Source organism: Odocoileus virginianus, chromosome 17 (genome assembly GCF_023699985.2).
Source record: "Odocoileus virginianus isolate 20LAN1187 ecotype Illinois chromosome 17, Ovbor_1.2, whole genome shotgun sequence".
In the NCBI taxonomy this organism is placed as follows: Eukaryota; Metazoa; Chordata; class Mammalia; order Artiodactyla; family Cervidae; genus Odocoileus; species Odocoileus virginianus.
Genome location: NC_069690.1, coordinates 49,736,990 through 49,759,661, shown reverse-complemented (window position 1 = coordinate 49,759,661; position 22,672 = coordinate 49,736,990). Strand labels below are relative to the sequence as shown.

The 22,672-nt window shown below is 46.8% G+C and overlaps 1 protein-coding gene across 3 annotated transcripts in view; it reads left to right on the top strand.

The window, feature by feature from the left end:
• The window catches only part of CCDC40 (coiled-coil domain 40 molecular ruler complex subunit), a 46,594-nt gene that overhangs the window by 3,908 nt on the left and 20,014 nt on the right, over nt 1–22,672 (top strand). For all 3 annotated transcript variants that reach the window (XM_070479813.1, XM_070479815.1, XM_070479814.1), the window contains exons 4-11: nt 1,665–2,087; nt 4,991–5,123; nt 6,329–6,492; nt 7,263–7,346; nt 7,424–7,643; nt 14,027–14,184; nt 14,365–14,487; nt 17,546–17,667. In XM_070479813.1, the coding sequence (XP_070335914.1) occupies nt 1,665–2,087; nt 4,991–5,123; nt 6,329–6,492; nt 7,263–7,346; nt 7,424–7,643; nt 14,027–14,184; nt 14,365–14,487; nt 17,546–17,667 (1,427 nt within the window). The remainder of the gene's footprint in view (nt 1–1,664; nt 2,088–4,990; nt 5,124–6,328; nt 6,493–7,262; nt 7,347–7,423; nt 7,644–14,026; nt 14,185–14,364; nt 14,488–17,545; nt 17,668–22,672) is intronic.

The window sequence follows — 22,672 nt, the reverse complement described above, 5'->3', positions numbered from 1 at the left end:
TCTCCTTCTGCCCCCAGTCCCTCCCAGCATCAGGGTCTTTTCCAATTAGTCAACTCTTCGCATGAGGTGGCCAAAGTATTGGAGTTTCAGCTTCAGCATCAGTCCGTCCAATGAACACCCAGGACTGATCTCCTTTAGGATGGACTGGTTGGATCTCCTTGCAGTCCAAGGGACTCTCAAGAGTCTTCTCCAACACCACAGTTCAAAAGCTCAATTTTTCAGCGCTCAGCTTACTTCACAGTCCAACTCTCACATCCATACATGACCACTGGAAAAACCATAGCCTTGACCAGACAGACCTTTGTTGGCAAAGTAATGTCTCTGCTTTTTAATATGCTATCTAGGTTGGTCATAACTTTGCTTCCAAGGAGTAAGCGTCTTTTAATTTCACAGCTGCAGTCACCATCCGCAGCGATTTTGGAGCCCCCAAAAATAAAGTCTGACACTGTTTCCACTGTCTCCCCATCTATTTCCCATGAGGTGATGGGACCAGATGCCACGATCTTAGTTTTCTGAATATTAAACTTTAAGCCAACTTTTTCACTCTCCTCTTTCACTTTCATCAAGAGGCTTTTCAGTTCCTCTTCACTCTCTGCCATAAGGGTGGTGTCATCTGCGTATCTGAGGTTATTGATATTTCTCCCAGCAATCTTGATTCCAGCGTGTGCTTCTTCCAGCCCAGCATTTCTCATGATGTACTCTGCATATAAGTTAAATAAGCAGGATGACAATATACAGCCTTGACGTACTCCTTTTCCTATTTGGAACCAGTCTGTTGTTCCATGTCCAGTTCTAACTGTTGCTTCCTGACCTGCATACAGGTTTCTCAAGAGGCAGGTCAGGTGGTCTGGTATTCCCATCTATTTCAGAATTTTCCACAGTTTATTGTGATCCACACAGTCAAAGGCTTTGGCGTAGTCAATAAAGCAGAAATAGATGTTTTTCTGGAACTCTCTTGCTTTTTCGATGATCCAGCGGATGTTGGCAATTTGATCTCTGGTTCCTCTGCCTTTTCTAAAACCAGCTTGAACATCTGGAAGTTCATGGTTCCCGTATTGCTGAAGCCTGGCTTGGAGAATTTTGAGCATTACTTTACTAGCGTGAGAGATGAGTGCAATTGTGCGGTAGTTTGAGCATTCTTTGAGATTGCCTTTCTAAGGGATTGGAATAAAAACTGACTTTTTCCAGTCCTGTGGCCACTGCTGAGTTTTCCAAATTTGCTGGCATATTGAGTGCAGCACTTTCACAGCATCATCTTTCAGGATTTGAAATAGCTCAACTGGAATTCCATCACATCCACTAGCTTTGTTCGTAGTGATGCTTTCTAAGGCCCAGTTGACTTCACATTCCAGGATGTCTGGCTCTAGGTGAGTGATCACACCATTGTGATTATCTGGGTCATGAAGATCTTTTTTGTACAGTTCTTCTATGTATTCTTGCCACCTCTTCTTAATATCTTCTGCTTCTGTTAGGTCCATACCATTTCTGTCCTTTATCGAACCCATCTTTGCCTGAAATGTTCCCTTGATATCTCTAATTTTCTTGAAGAGATCTCTAGTCTTTCCCATTCTGTTGTTTCCCATCAGTATAATTACCTTATTAAGAATAAAATCTCACAAGATCCTTTACACTTTGTCTCCTGATTTTTTTTTCCTGCTTCATAGCTACAGATATCACCAGTGGAGAAGAGCAATGACCAGAGAAATGAAGAAGCTGAGGGTGCTACAGAGCATTCCGAAAGGGAAATTGAAAATGATGGGGAAGTCACAGCCCAGGGGGACTATGGAGGAAGCCAAGGGGAAATGGACATGGAAGAGGAATTTGAATTAGAAGAGGAATTAGAATCTGATTTGGAACCCACGTCCTCTGAAGGGGAAGTCAGTTCTCCAGATCTGGCTTCCTCAGACATCAGTCCTGGGGAGGGGCCCAAAGAAGAAGTTGACCGCACACACCCATATGAAGGAGCAAGGAGGGAGATGGGTCTTGAGGACAGAGAGGCCCCCTACCCATCCAAGTCCAGCGGAATGGGGTTCATCGCCACAGTGCGCTCCCAGCAAGTATTAGGCCTATCTGAGCAAACGAGCCAGGTGAGTAGCCTGAGGTCTATAGTGTTTTACTGCTCATGAGGTTTGTAAATCTATGTGAGGAACTCAGGGTACACTATAAATAATTCACATGGCAATGTCTGTTAGGAATGTCTTAGCAAACGTACGTCTCAGGAGCCACCATCAGAGGCCAAGAGTTTCTGGACCCAAGTTGGAAACATTCCACGTAAGGGCGTCCAGGTGTCCAGTCTCTAGAGCAACACCATCCAGTAAAACTCTACAAGATAATGGAAATGAGCTTTATCTGCGCTGTCCAATATGGTAACCATTAGTCACATGTGACTATAGAGCACTTAAAATGTGGCCAAGGAGATGGAGAAACTGAATTTTTAATCTTTTGAGGATTCTAATTAGTTTAAATGTATATATCCAACTGTTATAAGTGATTACCAGACTGGACAATGCAATTGTGGACAATAATAGTTATAGGCTTATTTTCACTTTTTAATTTTTAAGCAAGTACACACAGAAAATTTGGAGTACCTTAAAGAAGTTTTAAAAATGTTTTTTAAAAGCATTTGACAGCAAGTTGCTTCCCAATGCTTTCGTATATGTTTTCCGCAAACAACCATGTGATAATTATCAAAATCAATGTGTTACATTACCAAATACACCTCGGGCTTCCTTCACCAAGTGTCCTAGTAATGTCTTTTATAGTAGAGTTCCACTTCAGAATTGCCTGCTGCCTTCAGCTGTATCGTCTCTTTAGTTAGTCTTCTCAATCGGTCCTTGACCTTGATGACCTTGACACTATTAAAGGTCACAGGCCAGATATTTTGTAGAATGTCCCTCAGTTTGGTTTTTCCTGGTATTTTCAGGTCTCCAGGTTTAGAATGTCACGGAAGGATGCCATGTTTTTCTGGTGTTCTATCAGGTGGGACATCAGTTCAGCTTGTCCATTACTGATGGGCAAGCCCCTAAATGTTTGGGCTGTAACTCTCCATGCCAAGACCTTCCTCGCCAGGCCCAGGCCTGATACCTATGTCTCACCTTGGGGACAGTCTCTGAAACCCAGCCTCCTCATTTTATCCAGACTCATCACCCCACACTGGGTCAACTCCACCTGTTGGCTTTAGGTTTGATTGTTCTAGAAAGGAAGCGAGGGGCAGGGCAGGAAGAGAAGGCATTATGTTTATTCATCATGTACTCTGGGCTGGACACTTCCATGCCCTTTACATGTGTTGTCTCAGTGGCAACAACCCCATAAGGTGGGAACTATTATTATCCCCATTGCTCAGATTAGGAAACTGAGGAGCCAAAGGACTTCCTTACCCAGAGGCAGGCAGCTATGATGGCAGTCATACTTGCTGTGAACTGTGAAGTTCCTCCCCACCCTGTGAAAGCTAAAAGAGATAATAACTTTAGAGAATCACATGATTCAATATTTGATGCACTATAATTAAGCTTTATGACTACAAATGACAAATGCATATCAAAACCACTTTTAAGATTTTAACAAACAGTGCCCTCCTTTATAACATAGCCAGGACCAGAAATTACCAGATGGTCCAATGGTTAGAACTCTGCACTTTCAGCGCCAGGGGCCTGGGTTCAGTTCCTGACTGGGGAACTAAGATCCTACAAGCCACATGGCACAGCTGAAAAAACAAACAAACAGGTCCAAACAGACAGCCAGAAGTATTGAAGTATAGGTCGCATGGTGAGCTATGAACCCAGTTTGCATCCTCAAGTCTAGTTTCTAGAAAACTCACCAGGGGACTTCTCTGGTGGTCCAGTGGCTAAGACTCTTCCTTCCTGATGCGAGGGTCCTGGGTTCAATCCCTAGTTGATTCCACATTCTGCAACTAAAGATCCCTCATGCCTCAGTTAAGACCCAGAGCAACCAAATAAATAGGTAAATAAATAATTCTTTTTTAAAGAAAGATTGGAATGAGAGAAAAAAAACAGTATGGTTTGGTATCTTAGTAAAACCTCTTACTTTACAAGAAAAAGAAAACTCACTGGGAAACAGTTTCCAAATTTGATCAACCAGAAGGGCAGAGACAAACCCTAAGAGAGAACCCTATTTTCCTCCTCCCAGCTCTCAAATAACTTAACTGTGGAGTGGGAGCTGCTGGGTCATCGGTGTGGTCATTAAGAGAAGCCCTTTCTGGACCCCCCAGAGGTAGGCTTTTGACTCTGGGCTCCCATGAATATCACTGTGGTTCTGGATGCCTCAGAAGTCATTTCTAGAAGCAGCATCACCTGGGGAAGAACAGCTGGAAAGATCAGGAGCTGGGCGTTGAGACAGCCTTTGGCTAACTGGGCAAACTTAAGCAAGGGCCTCAGCTTCCATGAGCTGCTTCCCCTGCAGGAGACAGAAATGACTGGCATCCACCTTGCAGGGTCCTGTGCAGGGTCATTCTCTGCCCTTACTCATGTTCACCAGTTCATCAGCAGCAGTAGTTATTGTCAATGATAATCATTGCAAGAGTCCCCTTTAGAGTTAAAATGGAGCCAGGTGCTTGGGAAAACATTTTCTTCTGGAAATGTCCCCAAAGTGAAACTGAAAGAAGAGAAGAAACAGCCCTCTTGGGAGACCCTGACCGGGGCTCAGGCTTTCAGAAATGCTGTTTACCAGCCTCGGGGAGAGCAGCATTTGGGAATAAAGAAGCTCACGTCCAGCACATGCCCGTGCCTCAGTGTTTGCACTTTGCTACAGATCTAGTTGGGCAGAGACCACTCCTAAATCCCTCATGGGGGTGGAGGTAGGTATTTTTTGTTTTGACGATTGCAAAAGCCAAATGATATGCAAGCAATTTTCTATCGCTTTAACAACTGTGTTGAATTTTGAACACTGTAATAAGCAAATTTGAATAACGCCTCAGTCCTGACTAAACCCTCATAAATTCAGATTTGGTTGTTTTTGCTCTATACAATCCCAGGGAGCGCTCCAGCAGAAGGTCTTTCCTCTGGAGGCTGGGCATCACCTCAGACAGAGCCCGGAGAGCAGCGACACATCCCTGGATCTTGACGAGCTGCCTCCGAGCACGGAGGGGCCCTTCACCCCGGAGTCAGGTACTGCGGGACAAGCCACTTCCCATCCCCTTCTGTGCGAGCGCCCCCACTCCTTTGCTCCTATTACCTCATTTCCTATTGGGCTATGAGTCTAAAGATAAAAATGTCATTAACAGAAATGGGTAAGACACGTGGAGCATTTGTTCCGTTTTATCTAATTTAATCCTTTCACTTACCTGGTGAGGTAGGAACTGTTCTCCGTTTTACAGACCATGAGAGTCCTTAAGTTACTTACCCATGTAAGTGGCAGAACCAAGCCTGGACCGAAATCCAGTGACACGGCCCCGGCCACACATCCCTCTCTGCCTTCTGGTCTCAGAGGGGAGCTCGGCCCTAAACATGTGCCTGTGGGCTGAGTTTTCCAAGGTGCTTTCAGGTATACCCCTATCTTTCCACTTGGTTCTGGTTTCCTAGAGTTGAATACATGAGAAAGCAGATTGGGTTATTTTATATTGTATATAACCTGATGGGAAGAGCTGACTCATTGGAAAAGACTGATGCTGGGAAAGATTGAGGAGGAGGAGAAGGGGATGACAGAGGATGAGATGGTTGGGTGGCATCACCGACTCAATGGACATGAGTTTGAGCAAAATCTGGGAGATAGTGAAGGACAGGGAAACCTGGCATGCTGCAGTCCATGGGGTCACAGGGTTGGACACGACTTAGTGACTAAACAACAACAACAAGTATTCCATTTGATGGTGGTGTGTGGATGATCAGCCAACAAAACTTCACCTCACCTACAAGTGACATGCAGACAACACTCATCTAAATAAGTTAGAAACAAAACAGGATCTCTCCAGCTCAGGAAGGAAGAAGAGCTGAAACTTGAGCCCCACTGATTGCTTTTCAATCGTATCAGTTGTTTTCCTTTAAAAAAAAAAATCTAGTCCATCATTAAGAAGCCCCCTTTCTGTTCATTATTTACATATTAAAAGGTATCCACAAAATGTGTTTGCTTCTTGTCTACCTTTAAAGTTCAATCTTTCTACAAAATATGTTGAATTAGCTAGTAGAAAATTCATGCGCAGAAGACCCTGTGAATAGCATTGTGAACCCTAGCCCAAGGTAGGCTTTGTCTTTCTCTTTTCCCTCCTGTTGCACAAGGCTGGGCGTTTAGCTTTCTGATGAACTCCCCCAGAGAAGCACTCTCTCTATTAACTGCCCAATAACATTTGCCGTTCCCCCCTTACTTGTCCCCCTAGAACCCAGCACCCACCCCAGGGAGGGTGCCGCGTCCTCCTTCCTGGACAGGATCCAGCAGCTAAGCATGGTGGAGGAAAGGGGCCTGGTGGAAACAGTGGAATCTGAGGGCAGCGACGAGGCAGAAGAAGACAAATCCCAGCTGGTGGTCTTGGACCCAGACCACGTAAGAAATTCGGGGGTTTTGCTTTTGCCACACACAGACGAAGATGGACTTAGAGACACTGCCGCGCTTGCCCTGTTCTGCCTGGAGCCTCCATGGCCCACCTTTTACCAGCAACTGCTGCGCTCTGCTTCATCTGCTCCCCACATAGTTGACCTGCAGGCTTTGGGCTGCCACCTCGTCAAGTGTGTTCTCCCTTCAGGTTCATTCACTCAGACTCAGCATTTCCCAGTCACTGGAAGCCGATCACTGTGGTGGGCGCTTCCTGAGCACTGAAGGGTGCTGAGGAGCATCCCCGGGGCCTCCACCCCCCAGATGCCAGCAGCGCCGTCTTGGTTGTGATGGCCAGAAATGTCTCCAGATTTTGGGTAGGGGCAAGGTCACCTCCACTGAGAGACATCACCTTGCGTGTCCCATGCCTCTGGCAAGTGGGGAGGACGGGTCTTGACTGGTGCTAAGGTTGCAGTGGGAAATGGGGCTCAAGGTTCATTTGGTGCTGGCATCCAAGGCTCTGCTCATCACTGCCCTTCAGCTCCGGGGATTAAACCAGTACCACTGCCCCAACTTATCCTGTCATTTTGCCAAAATATGCACTCAGGTCCTTCAGTGCCTATGGTGAGACCACCAGTGACTTCTGAAATAAGAATCCTGGGCAGAAGTGGGGAGCACCCAGTATGAAAGTCATTTCTGTCTCCACAACCCTCCCCCAAGAGCTGTGGCTAAGCCCCGGAGGGGACAGGACAGTAACTGGCTGTGCTCTTCCGTTGTTCTAGCCCCTGATGATAAGATTCCAGGCTGCCCTGAAGAGCTATCTTAACCGGCAGATAGAGAAACTGAGGCTGGAACTTCAAGAACTGGTGCGTACCTGTCCCATCTCCCACTTAGCTGTGCTCCCTCCTGTGTCTCCATGACCCAGTTTCTCTCTCTGGTGCAGAGCGTGGCCACCAAGCAAAGCCGAGTCCAACGGCAGGAGTTGGGGGTGAACCTTTACGGGGTCCAGCAGCACCTGGCCCGCCTGCAGATGCAGCTTGAGAAAAGTCATGACCGCCACTCCATCGCTGCTGGCACAAGGCAGCAGAAGGAGGAGGAGCTGCAGAGGGTGCGCTTGCTCTACACCAAGACCTGTGAGACCACCAACGAGGAGCGCAAGAAGCGTAAGGCTGCTCCGTGTCCTTGCAGGTGTCCACTGGGGGTGTCCCCACATGCCACAGAGACCCCAAAGGGATCCTCACCTGCCATCGAATCCCTAAATACCTTTGCAACCTGGTGGGGTGGCCCAAGTGCCATCCTGACCCGAGGGGTGTCCCCATGTGCTGTCATGACCTCGAGCCACTGTGGGACATCATGAAAGGCAAGATGTGTTCATGTCATGGAGGCGTTCCCAACATTTCTGGGAAGGAAAGACAAGTCTTAAAATGCACCTAATTAGGCAAAGCAGCAAACACTGAAAGCCGGCAGGTAGTGTTTTTGGAGTCAAAAGTGGGAGAGGCTAATGGGCTGCTGGGGTAGAAGATAGGGTCTCCAGAAGGCAGGGAAGAGTGGGGGTGGGCAGGGTTTAAACAGGTGGGGAGGTATAGGTGAGGCCAATCCAAAGTGCAGGGACCCATGATCCAGAGCCCTGAAGCCGCAGGCTGTGTGGCAGGTTAAGGAGAGCAGGTGACTCTGGAGCAGAAGAGGCCACGGGGCTCGGACTAGTCACTGTTCCTAGAGCAAAGCCCTGCACAGAGCAGAGGCGGTGGGCCACAGTGAACAGCGTGGTCACAGCAGATTGTTTCAGTTTTTGTGTTTTTCATGTTTCTGACTTTCTCCATCACCTCTGTGTGATATTATAATGGGGGAAGTAACCTAAAAGAATTTGGAAGAAAACAGAATCACACCTGTATCTCAACTGTCGATGGAAAGAAGAATTTTGGACCCTGAGAAATGTAGGAGAGGTTTCCAGACAGAGTTAGGAAAGTGCTCCCTTAGGGAGCACTCCTCCCTGATTATCACCAAATTAACAGAATCTAGCAAAAAGAGAAGAGCAGGGCACTCACACTAGAACAGTGGAGCCACATCCTCCAGTTATAACAGAAGTTAGACCAGTTTGAAAGGGGACACATGTCCCCCGCCCCCTCCACACAGGAGCAGCCAGTGCCCACCAGCACCCTTCCTCAGAGGCTCAAGGCGCAGATGGGCTTCAGGCTTCTGGAAAGATCCAGTTGTGTTTATGGACACTGTGTCCTTTCTGGAGGTCATCAGGGGGCGGGAGCAAAGCTTGTTCCACCAAGCAAGGACCCACCTCACAGCACCATTCCTTGCTTCTTTGAACTAAAGAATTTGGGTGATGGTCCCAGCCCTGCCTACCAGGTGCTGCCGCGGCCCTGTCCTGTAGGTGAAACATGGGCCTTTGCTCCTGGACGATGTCTATGGTTGCCCACCTTACCTGGGAGGGAGGTGAAACCCACCAGTCAGTAACCTTCACACCCAAGTGTGAGTCCGCAGCAGCAATCCCCAGGCAGGAGAGCAGACCTCTCCACAGACAAACATCGGGTTCTGAAAACTGAGCATTTGCCAACTGGTGTTTGACGTGAGATTTTAGAGGCTATCTCACCAGTCAAATGAAAACCAACTATTAGGGAAAATGATACTCAGAATTAAAAAATAGAATCATCATCCCCCCTCCCCCAAAAAAGTACAAAATAGCTAAATCAGCACTGCTGAAAATTGAACAACTGAATTTGTATACTAAAAGTCCAGTGTGAGAAATTCTATCCAGAATTCAGAGCAAAAACCCAAAGTGATGAACATTCTGAGAAAGAGATAAAAGACATGGACATAAGTCTGGTAAAGTCAGCATCCATACGATAGAAATTCCAGGAGATTAGGGGCATTAACCAATGACATCAGAGGAAAACGTTTGTGTTGAGTTCAAGAAAGATGAATTTTCAGGTGTAAAGACTCATGTAGGGCCAGATGGGTGGAAGAAAAAATAAACATGCCCAGACATACTTGGTGAAATTTTTAAATTCCAAAGGTAAAGGGAGGGAAATGCCATAGGATTACAGACAGGACAAAACCAGACATTTCCTATGTTATTCAACTCTCCAGAAGGTGGAAATTTTGGGAAATCCTTCCCAGGCTTGTTTTATAATTCTCAGTATAATGCTTGCTGGAAAAAGCTTACAGTGTACAAAAACATAAAGTGATCCTACTTACAAGATATGAAAATCCTAAATAAAATATTAGCAAATATTAAACTTTTGCTCATCAACAAAAGATTAAGTTTAGCAATATATGAAAAGAAAAAAATAGCTCCTAGTGAAGAAGGGCTTAATTCTGGGATAATTTGAAATTAGGAAATCTACTGATTCATTGCACTTTTTTCTTAAAGGAGAGAGAACAAAAAGATTTTCTGGGTGGATGCCCAGTGGATGTTTGAATAAAACTCATTATTCATCCTAAACTAGAATAGAAGGAAATTTCTTTGTAAGTGTTTATCAGCAACTAATAAGACAGTTTTACTCAGTGGAAAGCCCTGGAGTGATCATAGATAAGGTAAGGAATGAGATGAGGATACACTGTTTCGGACATTCCAGCTATGAAAGAAAACAGGAAATATAAACGAAGTATAGATTCTGGATATGACGTCTTGAGACTCATTCTCCACCAATGGTATGATTGTTTACCTAGAAGATTCAAGATTACTGTTGAAAAAGAAGCAAATAAAAGCGATAAGAAATCTATAAAGTAACTGAATACTAGAGTTATAATTTTCTTTTCTACCAGTCATATCCAGTTAAAAATTATTAATGTAATTTTAAAAATCTCATCCATGATAGCTATAACAGCCATAAAATACTTAGGAATAAGTCTAATAAGAAGCAAGTGAACTGGACTTCCCTGGTGGTCCAGTGGTTAAGAATCCGTCTGCCCAGGCAGGGGACATGGATTAGATCCCTGGCCCTGGAAGATCCCACATGCAGTGGGGCCACTAAGCCTGTGCCCCAGTGACTGAGCCCGCACGCCCTGAAGCCTGCGCTCTGCAACAAGAGGAGCCATCACAATGAGAAACCCATACACCACAACTAGAAAAGGCCCTCACACAGTGGGGAAGACCCAGCGCAGCCAAGTAAATAAATAAAAGGAAGCAAGCGAACCTGCCTGAAGAAAAACAATAAAATTTTACTGAAGGACATAAAATGTTTAAATAAATGGAACAGTCGTGTAATGGGATGGGAGGATGCACAATATACAAATGTCATTTCTCTAGATTAACAAGCAGTTCACAGCAAGTCCAGTTAAAATCCACAAATGTGATGTTTGAGTGAGCTTGAATTTATTTAACATAGTTATTTATTATTTTTGAGAAGTAATAATACAAAATTGAAGCTCTCTCGAGTCTCCCTCTGGCCTAGTCCAGCCCCCTCTGCAGAGTCACAATGGTATTATTGATTCTTGTGTGTTCTTTCAAAGATATTTTTGTGTATAAAAGCAAAGTTATAAGGGTGTGGTATTTTTTTCTATTTTTTTACACAAGTAGCTGTACACTATGCCCACCACTCTGTTCCTCGCTTTTCCCCCCTTATCGATGCTTGCTAGAAATTATTCCAGAGCAATACCTTAAAAACTCTCCATTCTCGACAAATCGATTTTCAAGATCTCTTGGAAAACTAAGTGCATAAGAATATCCAAGAAAATTTTGAAAAAGAAGGGTGATGCGGGAATATTGTCCTAACAGATATCAAAGCACTGTATCAATCTACAGCAATAGAAACAAAATGGCTCAAGGGAAAAAAATGGGCAAATAGATCAATGGTGTGAGAGTTCCAGGAAGTTTACTCTGAAATCTATCTATTTACTGCAAATTGAATGTACAGATTGCACTTTATTTTATTTTTTTTTTTTAGATCAATTTTTTTTCTTTTTTTTTTCCATTTATTTTTATTAGTTGGAGGCTAATTACTTTACATCATTACAGTAGTTTTTGTCATACATTGAAATGAATTAGCCATGCATTTACATGTATTCCCCATCCCGGTCCCCCTCCCACCTCCCTCTCCACCCGATCCCTCTGGGTCTTCCCAGTGCACCAGGCCCGAGCACTTGTCTCATGCACCCAACCTGGGCTGGTGCAGATTGCACTTTAAAATCACTAAATATTTTTGCTCATTTGATCATCCAAAAAGGAACACTTAGACTCCTGGTTCATGCTAAGCAAAGCCTGTTGACCCTGCATATCTTTCCGACTTCCTCTTCTGACACCAGGTCAAGAAAACTCTGCTACTAGAGGGCTTACCTGCTGAGGTCAGGCCCATCTGATAATTACCCTTTTTGCCACAAACACAACCAGATCTCAGGTTGTGATCTCAGGGGCAGAGCTCATGGGAGCTTTTCAGGACTCTGCCCACCCTGTCTTATTACATGAAGGGCCCCTCAAAGCCTAATAGGTAAAAGACTACTACCCTGCCATAGAAGAAGGGGTGATAGTATGAACAGGTACGTCAAAGAAGGAAAAGGACAGCCGGTCTTCATACTGTGAAAACAGACTTGATTTCACTAATGTTGAAAGAATACAGATTAAAAAGAATATTTGAGAACTTCCCTGATGGTCTAGCGATTAAGAATCTGCCTGTCAATGCAGGGGACACGGGTTCTACCCCTGGTCTGGGACACTCCCAGGTGCCGGGGGGCAACTTAGTCCCTGAGCCACAACGACTGAACCCGCAGGCCCTAGAGCCGGTGCTCCGCAACAGAGAAGCCACTGCAATGAGAACCCCGACCACCACAACTAGAATGCAGCCCCGACTCGCCGCAACTAGAGAAAGCCTGCTTGCAGCAATGGAGACCCAGAGCAGGCAAAAATAAACGAATAAAAAAAATTTTTTGAATTAAAAAAAATTGAAATATTGACTCTCAGTCACTCATCCAGGAAAGAAGGAAAGAGGGGGCAGACGTGAGTGCCCTGGAGGAAGGGTGGGCAAGCTCCCTGATTCAGGTGGGGTGGGTTATTCAGCGCTGTCTGCCATAGCGAAGGGCCATAGGCCAAGCGACTCGAACAATAGAAGTTTGCTTTCTTGTAATTCTGGAGGCCAGATGCACAAGATCAAGGTGTTGGCAGGGTGGTTCTACCTGAGGCCAATCTCCTGGGCTTACGGACAGTCATCATCTCCCTGTGTCCACACAGGGCTCATCCACTGTGTGTCTGTGTCCTAATCTCCTCTTCTCCTAAAGACACCAGTCGTTCGGGCCCACCCTAGTGACCTCATTCTACCTCAAAGACCTCTTTAAAGACCCTCCCCCAGATACACTCCTACAGTCCACCCAGCAACCACTCTTTCTACAAAACTCCCCCCTCTTTTCCCTGTACCCCCTCCGTTCCCCTCCAGGGGACCCAAAGAATTCTCTAGTGTTAGAGTTTTTATATCACCTTGGATGTTAAAAAAAATGTGTTTGTCAAGTTTAAGTCCATCCTTCAGAAACACCTGACTCTAATATGATATTCACCCATCAGCCTTTTGATCTATAAATCGATTTTCTGTTTGGATCTACGCACTGAATAAGGAACGCTCTACACCAGTGAACAATTACTAGTGAAAGTCTATCTCCCTAAATAAGCTGATGTTCTAGCTTATAAATAAATCTCATGAGAGTTTTGTTACAAGGAACCCATCCTTCAGTGATGCTCAGCCCACCCTTCAGGCTGGTTTTTCTCCCAGGGGATTTAGGACCGAACCTGACGTTGCCGACTTCCATGTGGTAAGAAATCTGTAAAATTCACACAAGGCCTCTTAACCTTGACACTGTTCAGAACATCCTTGGACATGAAGAATCTCTATCGTGTGGTGGGAGTAGAGGGAGTGTTGCAATTGATGGGCATCAGTTCAGTTCAGTTGCTCAGTCGTGTCCGACTTTTTGCGACCCTGTGGACTGCAGTTCGCCAGCCCTCCCTGTCCATCACCAACTCCCGGAGTTTACTCAAACTCATGTCCATTGAGTCAGTGATGCCATCCAGCCATCTCATCCTCTGTCGTCACCTTCTCCTCCCACCATCATTCTTTCCCAGCATTAGGGTCTTTTCAAAAGAGTCAATTCTTCACATCAGGTGGCTAAAGTATTGGAGTTTCAGCTTCAGCATCAGTCCTTCAATGATTATTCAGGACTGACTTCCTTTAGGATGGACTGGTTGGATTTCCTTGCAGTCCAAGGGACTCTCAAGAGCCTTCTCCAATACCGCAGTTCAAAAGCATCAATTCTTTGGCACTCAGCTTTCTTTATAGTCCAACTCACATCCATACACGACTACTGGAAAAACCATAGCCTGACTAGATGTACCTTTGTTGGCAAAGTACTGTCTCTTGCTTTTTAATATGCTGTCTAGGTTGATCATATATTCTGTCTCTCCACCTATTAATAGACTGTAAGATCTTTGACGGCATGGTCTGGGTCTTTGTAGTTTTAAGGCTGTTTCTCAGGCCCATCCCACAGTGGGGGGAGGGGTGCTGCATCCGTGTTGGCCTGTGTGCTTTGCTGGGACACCCTCCCCCTCTCTTCCCAGTGGCAGCTCTGCAAACGGAGATGGATACCCTCGCTCTGCATCTCTTCTACATGCAGAACATAGACCAGGACGTGCGTGATGACATCCAAGTGATGAAGCAAGTCGTGAAGAAGTCAGAAGCCCAGCGCATGCGGGCCGAGCTGGAGAAGAAGCAGCAGGTATTCTGCAAAGATGATGCCCACATGACGATGGCCACACCTTGGATTTCCCGATCAGCCTTGCTCCTGTTTGAATACTACAGCCCTGGGGGGGGGTGCCGTGTCCAGCCTGGGGTCACTGACATGGGTCTGGGTTGGTGGGGACCCGTCTCACCATGCATCTTATCCCTTCCCTTCTAGGACCTGCACGTGGACCAGCTGACCACCCGAGCCAACCAGCTGGAAGAACAAACCTCCCTGTTTGAGGCCCAGTACCACGCACAGGCTAAAGACACTCAGATGCTCAGGAAAGCAGTGAGTGAGGTAAGCATCCACCCATGCCATCTGGCAGTGCCTGGGAAGCACCTGCATGCCTGCTGAGAGACTGACTGAGCCCTCAGTTAGCTGGTCCACCCCCTGCACATCCGTCTGTCCTCATAAGCATCTCAGAGCATCTGCCTGACCCACGGTGATGATACCAGCTGACTGATGGCCGGTATTCTTACTCTCACCGTAGCAGTGATAGACTAGAAGGCCTCTCAGGAGCTGGAACATTCTGTCCTGCTTGCTGGGACATCCTTAGCAAGCTTCTTAGCAACAGCAGACCTCTTTCAAGGAGAGCTGAAGTTTCCCTAACCATTCTCAGCCTGGACCACTGGCACTCCTGGGCAGTGCCCACATCTCCACTCCATAGCGAGTAAGAGAGAGCCCAGGCTCAATGCAACGCCAAATTCAGTGACTGGCACTGGAAACCAAAATCGCTGTCGCTTTTTGTTCTAATCTGTGAATCACCATCTATCTTCATATGTGCAGTGATGGCATGAAAGAAACAACACACTTTCATTGAAGGCAAGACAAATGGGTGGGCTTGAACAAACAAACAAACATACCTGGGTCCACGTGGGACAGTGCCCAGTTCTCACCAGCCTATGAGTTTACTTAATCTAGAATGAATGCCCATCAGAATCTCGGCAGAGGGAAGCTTTTTAGTTAACAAAGCAATTCTTAAGTTTACCTAAAATATAAATTCAGAGGACTAGCAGAGAATTGTCCAGGGAGGAAAGTTCATGAAGGCTGTTTGCCTGGAAATGACAGGCTTCCTGAGACATGAGACTTTCTGGGCTAACACCAGGGGGGTCCAGGACAAACCAGGATGATGGGTCCCCCCTAACATTAAATGCTAGAAAGCCCAAGTGGCTAAAATAATGACTTACTGGAGTCAAGGACAGACAGGTAGGCTGTGGGAGCCTGTGAGAGAGCCCAGAATCAAGGAAACGTTTGAATAGAAATTTCATGGATTGTAAATTAATGGAGAGCAAGTGAGTTATGCACCCAGTGGTGTTGGGACATTTGGTTAATCATTTGGGGAAAAAAATCACATCTTTTCCTCATACCACACACTGAAACAAATTCCACATGGGATCAACTATTGAAATGAGGGAAGCTATACCAGAAGAAAGAAAAAGAGAAATATTTGTAGAGTCCTGGGTTGAAGAGGGCTTTCTAAGCATAACACCAGTAAGTTTGGTGATATAAAGAGATTTTGAAAATCAATCCAGAATCTGCCGTGCGCGTTTCTGCTCTGTGATGATCATACACACACACACACACACACACACACACACACACACACAACACTGTCGTTTTCTTCCGTTGCGTCTTTCTGTGTCTCCCACCGCTCCCTGCTGGCTGTGTCCTGCCAGGACAGGGCCAGTCCCACGTTTGTTCATCCTGGCTTTCTGCACCCAGAACCGGGGGGCCGGGGAGAGGGTGGGGGCCATGGCAGGTGCACCACAGACATTGATGACAGACAAGGGCAGGACAGGGGTTCTCCCAACCAAGTTGGCAAAGATGAACAAGGCAAGGGAAGCAGGGCTTCTGCACTGATAGTGGGGGTGCAGTGTGCCTTCATCAGGATCTTTATTCAAGGACAATATTGTACCATGTGTCACGGGCACCCACCCCATCCCCTAGCACACTCTCCCAAAATATCACTGTTCAGCCTTCATTCCAGGGAAAATGGGCATGCAAATTAAATTTTTGTACATTAAATATTCAGTGAACAAAATGAATAGAGAGTCCCTGGGGACACAGTGCTGTGTGTGATAACAAAGTCCCAAGAATACATTGTTTAAACAAATTATGATATATCCATACAGTGGAGGGCTATCTCACCAATAAAATATTTGCTGACATGGAAGCCCATTCACAATATGCTACTTTTAAATACTAAGTTATAAAACAATAATACAATGTGATTGCATACACACAGGCAAACACAACACACACACACACACACACACACACACAGGAAGATAACACCAGGGTGATAGAAATGGTCAACTTTAAATAATGGGATTATTTTTTATTTTCTTTTTGCTTATTTACATATTCTAATTTGCTTAGAATGAACCCCCTTTTTTTTTAAATGGGGACTGTGTTTAAAACATTTAAAAACTGAATTCAGCTCAGTCTTTACATCTCAGCCTGTATCTTGGTCAACAAGCCCTTGTCCAGCAGATTGGGGAGCTCCGTGGGAGGGCACCTGCCTCTGGCTGACCGTCCCCACTCAGCCTAGCCTAGGGAGGAGCCCAGCAGTTTTGGCGCCTTCTGCCTCAGCCGGGTACCACTGGGCAATGCACAACCTGGTCCATGGCACAGAGTGGCCTTCTCAGTTAATAACTTACCCAAATCCAGAAATGTCTCGGCAGTCGTGGTATAATTAACTCACACCACTTTATGCTCTATAGTGGTAATGAATAGGTGATTTGTTAAAGCCCTGATGGCGGGAGTGGAATTCCCCAGTGCAATGCCTCCTTTCACATCCAACTCTGCCCTCTTATCATCCCTGTGAGTGTTCGAGGCCGCTCTGACCTCCTCCAGTGTCTACCATGCACGGCCAGCAAGAGCAGAGGCTGATTGGACTCAGCATCTCCACTGAGATGCTCGTGGCCTAATGAGGTCCTCACCCAGCCCCCACTCCTTGCCCCTTCCAAGAATCAGCATGAGGCCAAACTGCTAGGAGTGCAGTGATTCCCCTGGAATGACACATAAGGACAGTCATGAGACCCAGCACTTGGGGTCGAGCTAAGAGCGTGCTGGGCCTACAGGCACCATCCCGTCTATCTGATGGCCCCAGCATGTGGGTACTGTTATTGTTCCCATGTCATGGCTGGGGCTCAAGGCTCAGGCAAGTGTTGGATGGGCCTTTTGAGCCATGTTTAATTTCATGTGTGTCCTTCTGTTGCTGCATATAAAGAAAAGCAGGGTCACGGAGAAGGAAGGTGATTCGGGAAGCTCAGGGCTCTCCAATGTCCTCTTGGGGGCTCTGAGCTTAATGATGTGAGACCAACGTCCACATAACCTTGATCCTCCGCTGCAGGCCTGCACAGAAATAGAGGCCATCAACATGGAGAAGAAGCACATCTTGCAGCAGTGGGCCACCAGCCTGGTGGGCATGAAACATCGCGACGAGGCTCACAGAACCATCCAGGAGGCACTCAGGTACGAGCAGCCCTGCTGGTTGCCACAGAGGCAGGCCAGGTGACTCAGGGCCGTAGGCAGGGCCCTGGTTGGAGCGGTGGGAGAACTCGTGACATGTGGGAACACGGAGGCGGGTGCAAAGTGGACTCCACGCCCGCCTCCTCCCAGGTGAGCACGGAGCACCCGTCCCCAGCTCTCCTGGGACAAAGGGGTGCACCTGCAGCCCTGCGGCCCCAGTTTCCGTTCCTGAAACCCCCCTTTATTGTTCACCCAGATTTCAGTGTCTCTTAAATCCTTTCAAACTTTCCGTGGCACCGGGAGCTGCAAAGCTTTCATGCTCAGATTTCCTGGGAGGATTAAGGAGAAACAGTGAGACAGAGAGGGAAAGAAAAGGGGGTATTTATCTTGGGGAGATGAAGGTGTCCCTTTGATTCACAGTTTCACCACCTGTGTGCAGAAACTTCACCCTTCCTCTATTGTTCTGCCGAGGGCTGAGTTCCAACCGAAATCCTGCTTTAATCTCCCCAAAAAGGGAAGGAAGAGGCCCCGCCTGGCATTCCCCTCTCACTTCTAGCAAGGGCTGGACGTGCACCCTGGGTGGGGTGCTGGAGACTGGGGCTTCCACCATTGCCTTAGTTCCCCAAACCAGCAGGATGCTTGGGGCCCAGGTGTGGAAGCAGGTCCTGGAGGGAACGCATCATAGCTCGACTCAGCTCTCAGCGTGCAGCCTGGCAGTGAGCTGTGCCCAGGAGAGGCCTGCTGACCACGGGGAGAATGGATTGGGTTGCTTTGCCAGTCCCATGGCATGGCCTCTGGTAGCCCAACAGCTAGGAGAGACATTCCTTCTCAGTCTTGTGATTAAGAAAAACAAAAATAGAGGCATATACCTATGACTGTTTTTAAAACAAGCCATGTTTATGTGGGTAGTGCCAGCTTAAAAATACTCATTTCCTTCACTTCCCTGAGTTGATGATAGAAAGACAAAGGGAGGACTTCCCGGGTGGTCCAGTGGTTAAGAATCCGCCTGCCAGTGTGGGGGACGTGGGTTCAATCTGTGCTCTGGGAAGATCCCACATGCCTCAGGGCAGCTAAGCCCATGTGCCACAACTATTTAGCGGGTGCTCTAGAGCCCACGAGCCACACCTACTGACGCCCATGTGACCTAGAGCCCATGCTCCGCAGCAAGAGAGGCCACGGCAGTGAGAAGCCCGTGCGCTGCAGCAGAGTAGCCCCACTCTCTGCAACTAGAGAAAACCCACTCAGCAGCAAAGCTCCAGCACAGCCAGAACTAAATGAATAAATATTTAAAATCTGAAATAAGTAAATAAACTTTAAAAAAAAGAAAGCCACAGGGAGAATCGTAGAATTATCCAGGCAAAGTCCGGCTAAAAATCTTGCCTTCCCTTTGAACATGCAGGTGAGGAACCAGGCTGTCTCAGGGCTCTGGGCTTGGGCTGCCCCCTGCCCGGCCCCCCGGGGCTGCTGGTCTACCTGCTCCCGCTGTGTCTGTTGACTGAGTGCTGCCCCATGTTTGGTGTGCAGAGGCCTTAGCTAGTGAGCAGTTTTTCCCTCTCGCCTAACACTGACCTTGAGTAAGGTCAAGGCTGAGAGTCTCATGGCCTGTGGACTCCCCCACACAGGGACCCCAGGGTTCAGGGGAACACCCTCTGCTTGGGCCAGCACTCTGTGTCCAGGACTAACCTGGATGTCCCCCTACAACCTTCCTCCTCCTGACCTTGTCCCCCCACTCCCACCGGCCGTTCCTACTGTCCTCCAAGACGTGGCTTGACGGTCACTCCTTTTCTTTTTTCTTGTTTCGAAACTCAGTATTTTGAATAGGTAACACAGTGACTTGATCTAAACTATCTGTAGACTCATATTCAGTGAGGTGAATATGCCCGTGTCCTACATGACCTGGTGCCCCTTCCCACACACATACTCCTCCTGGTTTCCTGGGTCTCCATCCCTAGGTCCTCCACGACAGCAAAAGAAAGTACACACACACACACACAAAAGAAAGTACACAAATCCACGTTCTTCACTTTCCCTTTTGCGCCATGTTCTGTGCCTTGCTTTTTTTCATTCAACTGGGTGTCCTGGAGATCTTTCCAAATCAAAACATGCCGTTGTTTGTTTCTTCTTTTCCTGCCACATACCTTCTGACGGACTCGAGGTTATCCATGTGCCTTTCCCGTCACAGCGTCGCTGTGCAGCGTCACATCCAGGGCTATTATAGTCTGTATCATTCTGCATTATGTTCCCTATCAAGCCGGGAAGTTCTGGATTCCAGGGTACGCACACAGCAGGCTGGACAGGGATTTCCCAGGAGGGCTGAGATGATAACACCTCCCTCAACAGTGTTCCAAAGTCCCCTCCCTGACGACTGAGCACATGTTCGACTGTGCCGATGTCATTGATGAGAAAAATGACATCATGCGTTTATAACAGGCACCCATCGAATGTTCATTTTAGCAATGCACACCTCCCCTAACAACAAGTCATAGGGCACTGGTTCTGCCTCAGTTGGCCTTCCTGTGACTCCAGATACATCTGCCATGGAGGAGGGAGGCCTCCTTTCAAACGTGTTGACCACACAGGATGCTGTGAGAATTGTGAGCTGTGATTGCAGTGCTGCATCAGATAGGTGTGAAGGAGGGAATCTGAGACAGTTTAACCAAAGTCAAGGTGTGGCGAAAACAGAACATTGCATTGCTTGGGGCTTCCAGGCCAGTTCAGCGGCTGAACTAAAATACCAAATGCCGGCTCGTAGCGTGTAGACCATTTTAGAAAATGAACGAAAATGGTGATTTCTTGGCTGATGGTCCAGACATTGGACATGAAGCTAGACACCCGCCCCGCCCCACCCCCCCTGCCCCCAGCCCTCCTGGGAGCTGTCTGGGCACTGAGGAAGTGCCTGAGCTGTGGGAGGGAGGTGGACGGTGATGTGGGACTTGGAGGCAGGTGCTGCCCCCTCAGCGCCGGCTGACCTCCGTCAGGCCCGGAGTCTGGGAGGCGGTGCCCCACCACCACCGACGTGCCCTAAGCCCAGGGAGGCCTGCAGCTCTGGACACCCGGAGCCGCCACAGGCCCAGACAGCAGCTGGTTAACAACGTGTTCCCAGACACAGGGCATGGGCAAGGCCCTTGGGGATTGCCCTGATGACAAACCGTGTCGCATCCCCCCTCCCCACTTGGGGAGGCCGAGTGGCCCTCGCTCCCTGGGGCTCATGGGCATGTCATTTCGATTGGGACCCAGCAGGTGACCTGAGATCACATGGGTCTCCGCTACAATAAGACTTGAAAGACAAGATTCCCATTGACTCTTTACCATTAGTGACAAAGTCCCATCAGGAGGGATCCCAACCATAGGCCAAGAATCACAATGAGGCTGCAGCAAACACTGAAAGTCACACATTCAAAGCCCACGAGCCTAGTTAGGGAGTTTGGAATTGACATGTACACACTGCTGCATTTAAAATGGATAGCCAACAAGGTCCTACGTGGGGAACTCTGCTCAATGTTATGTGGCAGCCTGGACCGGAGGGGAGTTCGGGGGGAAATGGATACATACATGTATGTGTATGGCTGAGTCCCTTCGCTGCCCACCTGACACTATCACAACATTGTTAATCGGCTGTACTCCAACACAAAATAAAAGTTAAAAAAAGAAGCAAACCAGTCATTCCCATGTGAAACATCTCAGAAAAAGCCAGAAAATACAAAGGCTAAACTGTGCTCACCTGGGGTTAGGGAGGATCCCCACCTAGAATTTACACCCTCCCAGGGTCAGGGACACAAATAGGTCCCCTCGTGCCTGGGTTTCTGCTTCTGCCATACTTTCCAACAGGAAACCCGGGGGGCGGGCAGGGCTCGGCACCTCTGCAGGGTGTTAATCTGTCAGCTTCATCACCTTGAGCTCCTGCAGCAGGTTCCCTGTTAATCCTCAGATGGACTGGGTCAAGCTGCAGATATACTCTAGACTCCACCAGTTTTTTATGTTTTTTTTTTCTATTGGTATCTGTTAATCGAGGACATTTTAATCTATTTTTATTGAAGTAGTTGATTTACATACAATGTAGTAATTTCTGCTGTATAGCAAAGTGATTCTGTTATACACATATGTATTCTTTTTTAAATATTATTTTCCATTATGGTTTATTATAGGACATTGAATATAGTTTTCCTGTGCTATATATTAGGGTTTGTTGTTTATCCATTCTCTCTATAAAAGCTTATATCTGCTAACCTCAGCCTCCCACTTCATCTCTCCTCTGACCTCCCCTGCTCAGCAACCACTAATCTGTTCTCTATGAAGGACAATTTTAAAGGGTATCTTTTCAATTCTTTATTTACTTTACTTTTTGGCCATCCGATGTGGCTTGTGGGATCTTAGTTCCCCCTCAGGGATTGAACCTGGGCCGCAGCATGAAAGCACCGAGTCCTAACCACCGGACCACCAGGGAATTCCCAAGTGTGTCTTCTTTAAAAAATAATTTTTATCCAGGATAAGTGATCACATCACAGGAAATTAGAAAAACAGAAATAAAGATTTAAAATACCACCATCTTTGTCCTTTGGTGACAGTGATAGTTTATTAGCTAGCATTCTGATGTCCTTTTGCTTGTGCATGTCTTACTGAGTATTCCAATTTCTGTCATAAAAATTGGACATCTTGGACTTCCCTGGTGGTCCAGTGGTTAAGACTCCACGCTTCCACTGCAAGGGGCACTGTTGGATCCCTGGTCAGGGAGGATCTGTGTGCTGATTGTGTGGCCAAAAAAAAACAATAAACAAAAAAATTTGGATGTCTTATCATTATTGTCAAATTCTAGATATTTATAAGGCTTCTACTTCCTAAAGAAGTGTAAGAAAATAAGTAAATTTTAAAGCTTTGGTTTATTGAAGATATTTTATGTAAAAATTTATTATGTAAAGTATTATTGTTAGGTAAATTATTTATTATGTCAATTACCATTTTTATTATGTAAGAAGTTATCCTTTGTCAGAGCACAGTTCAGATCAGCAAA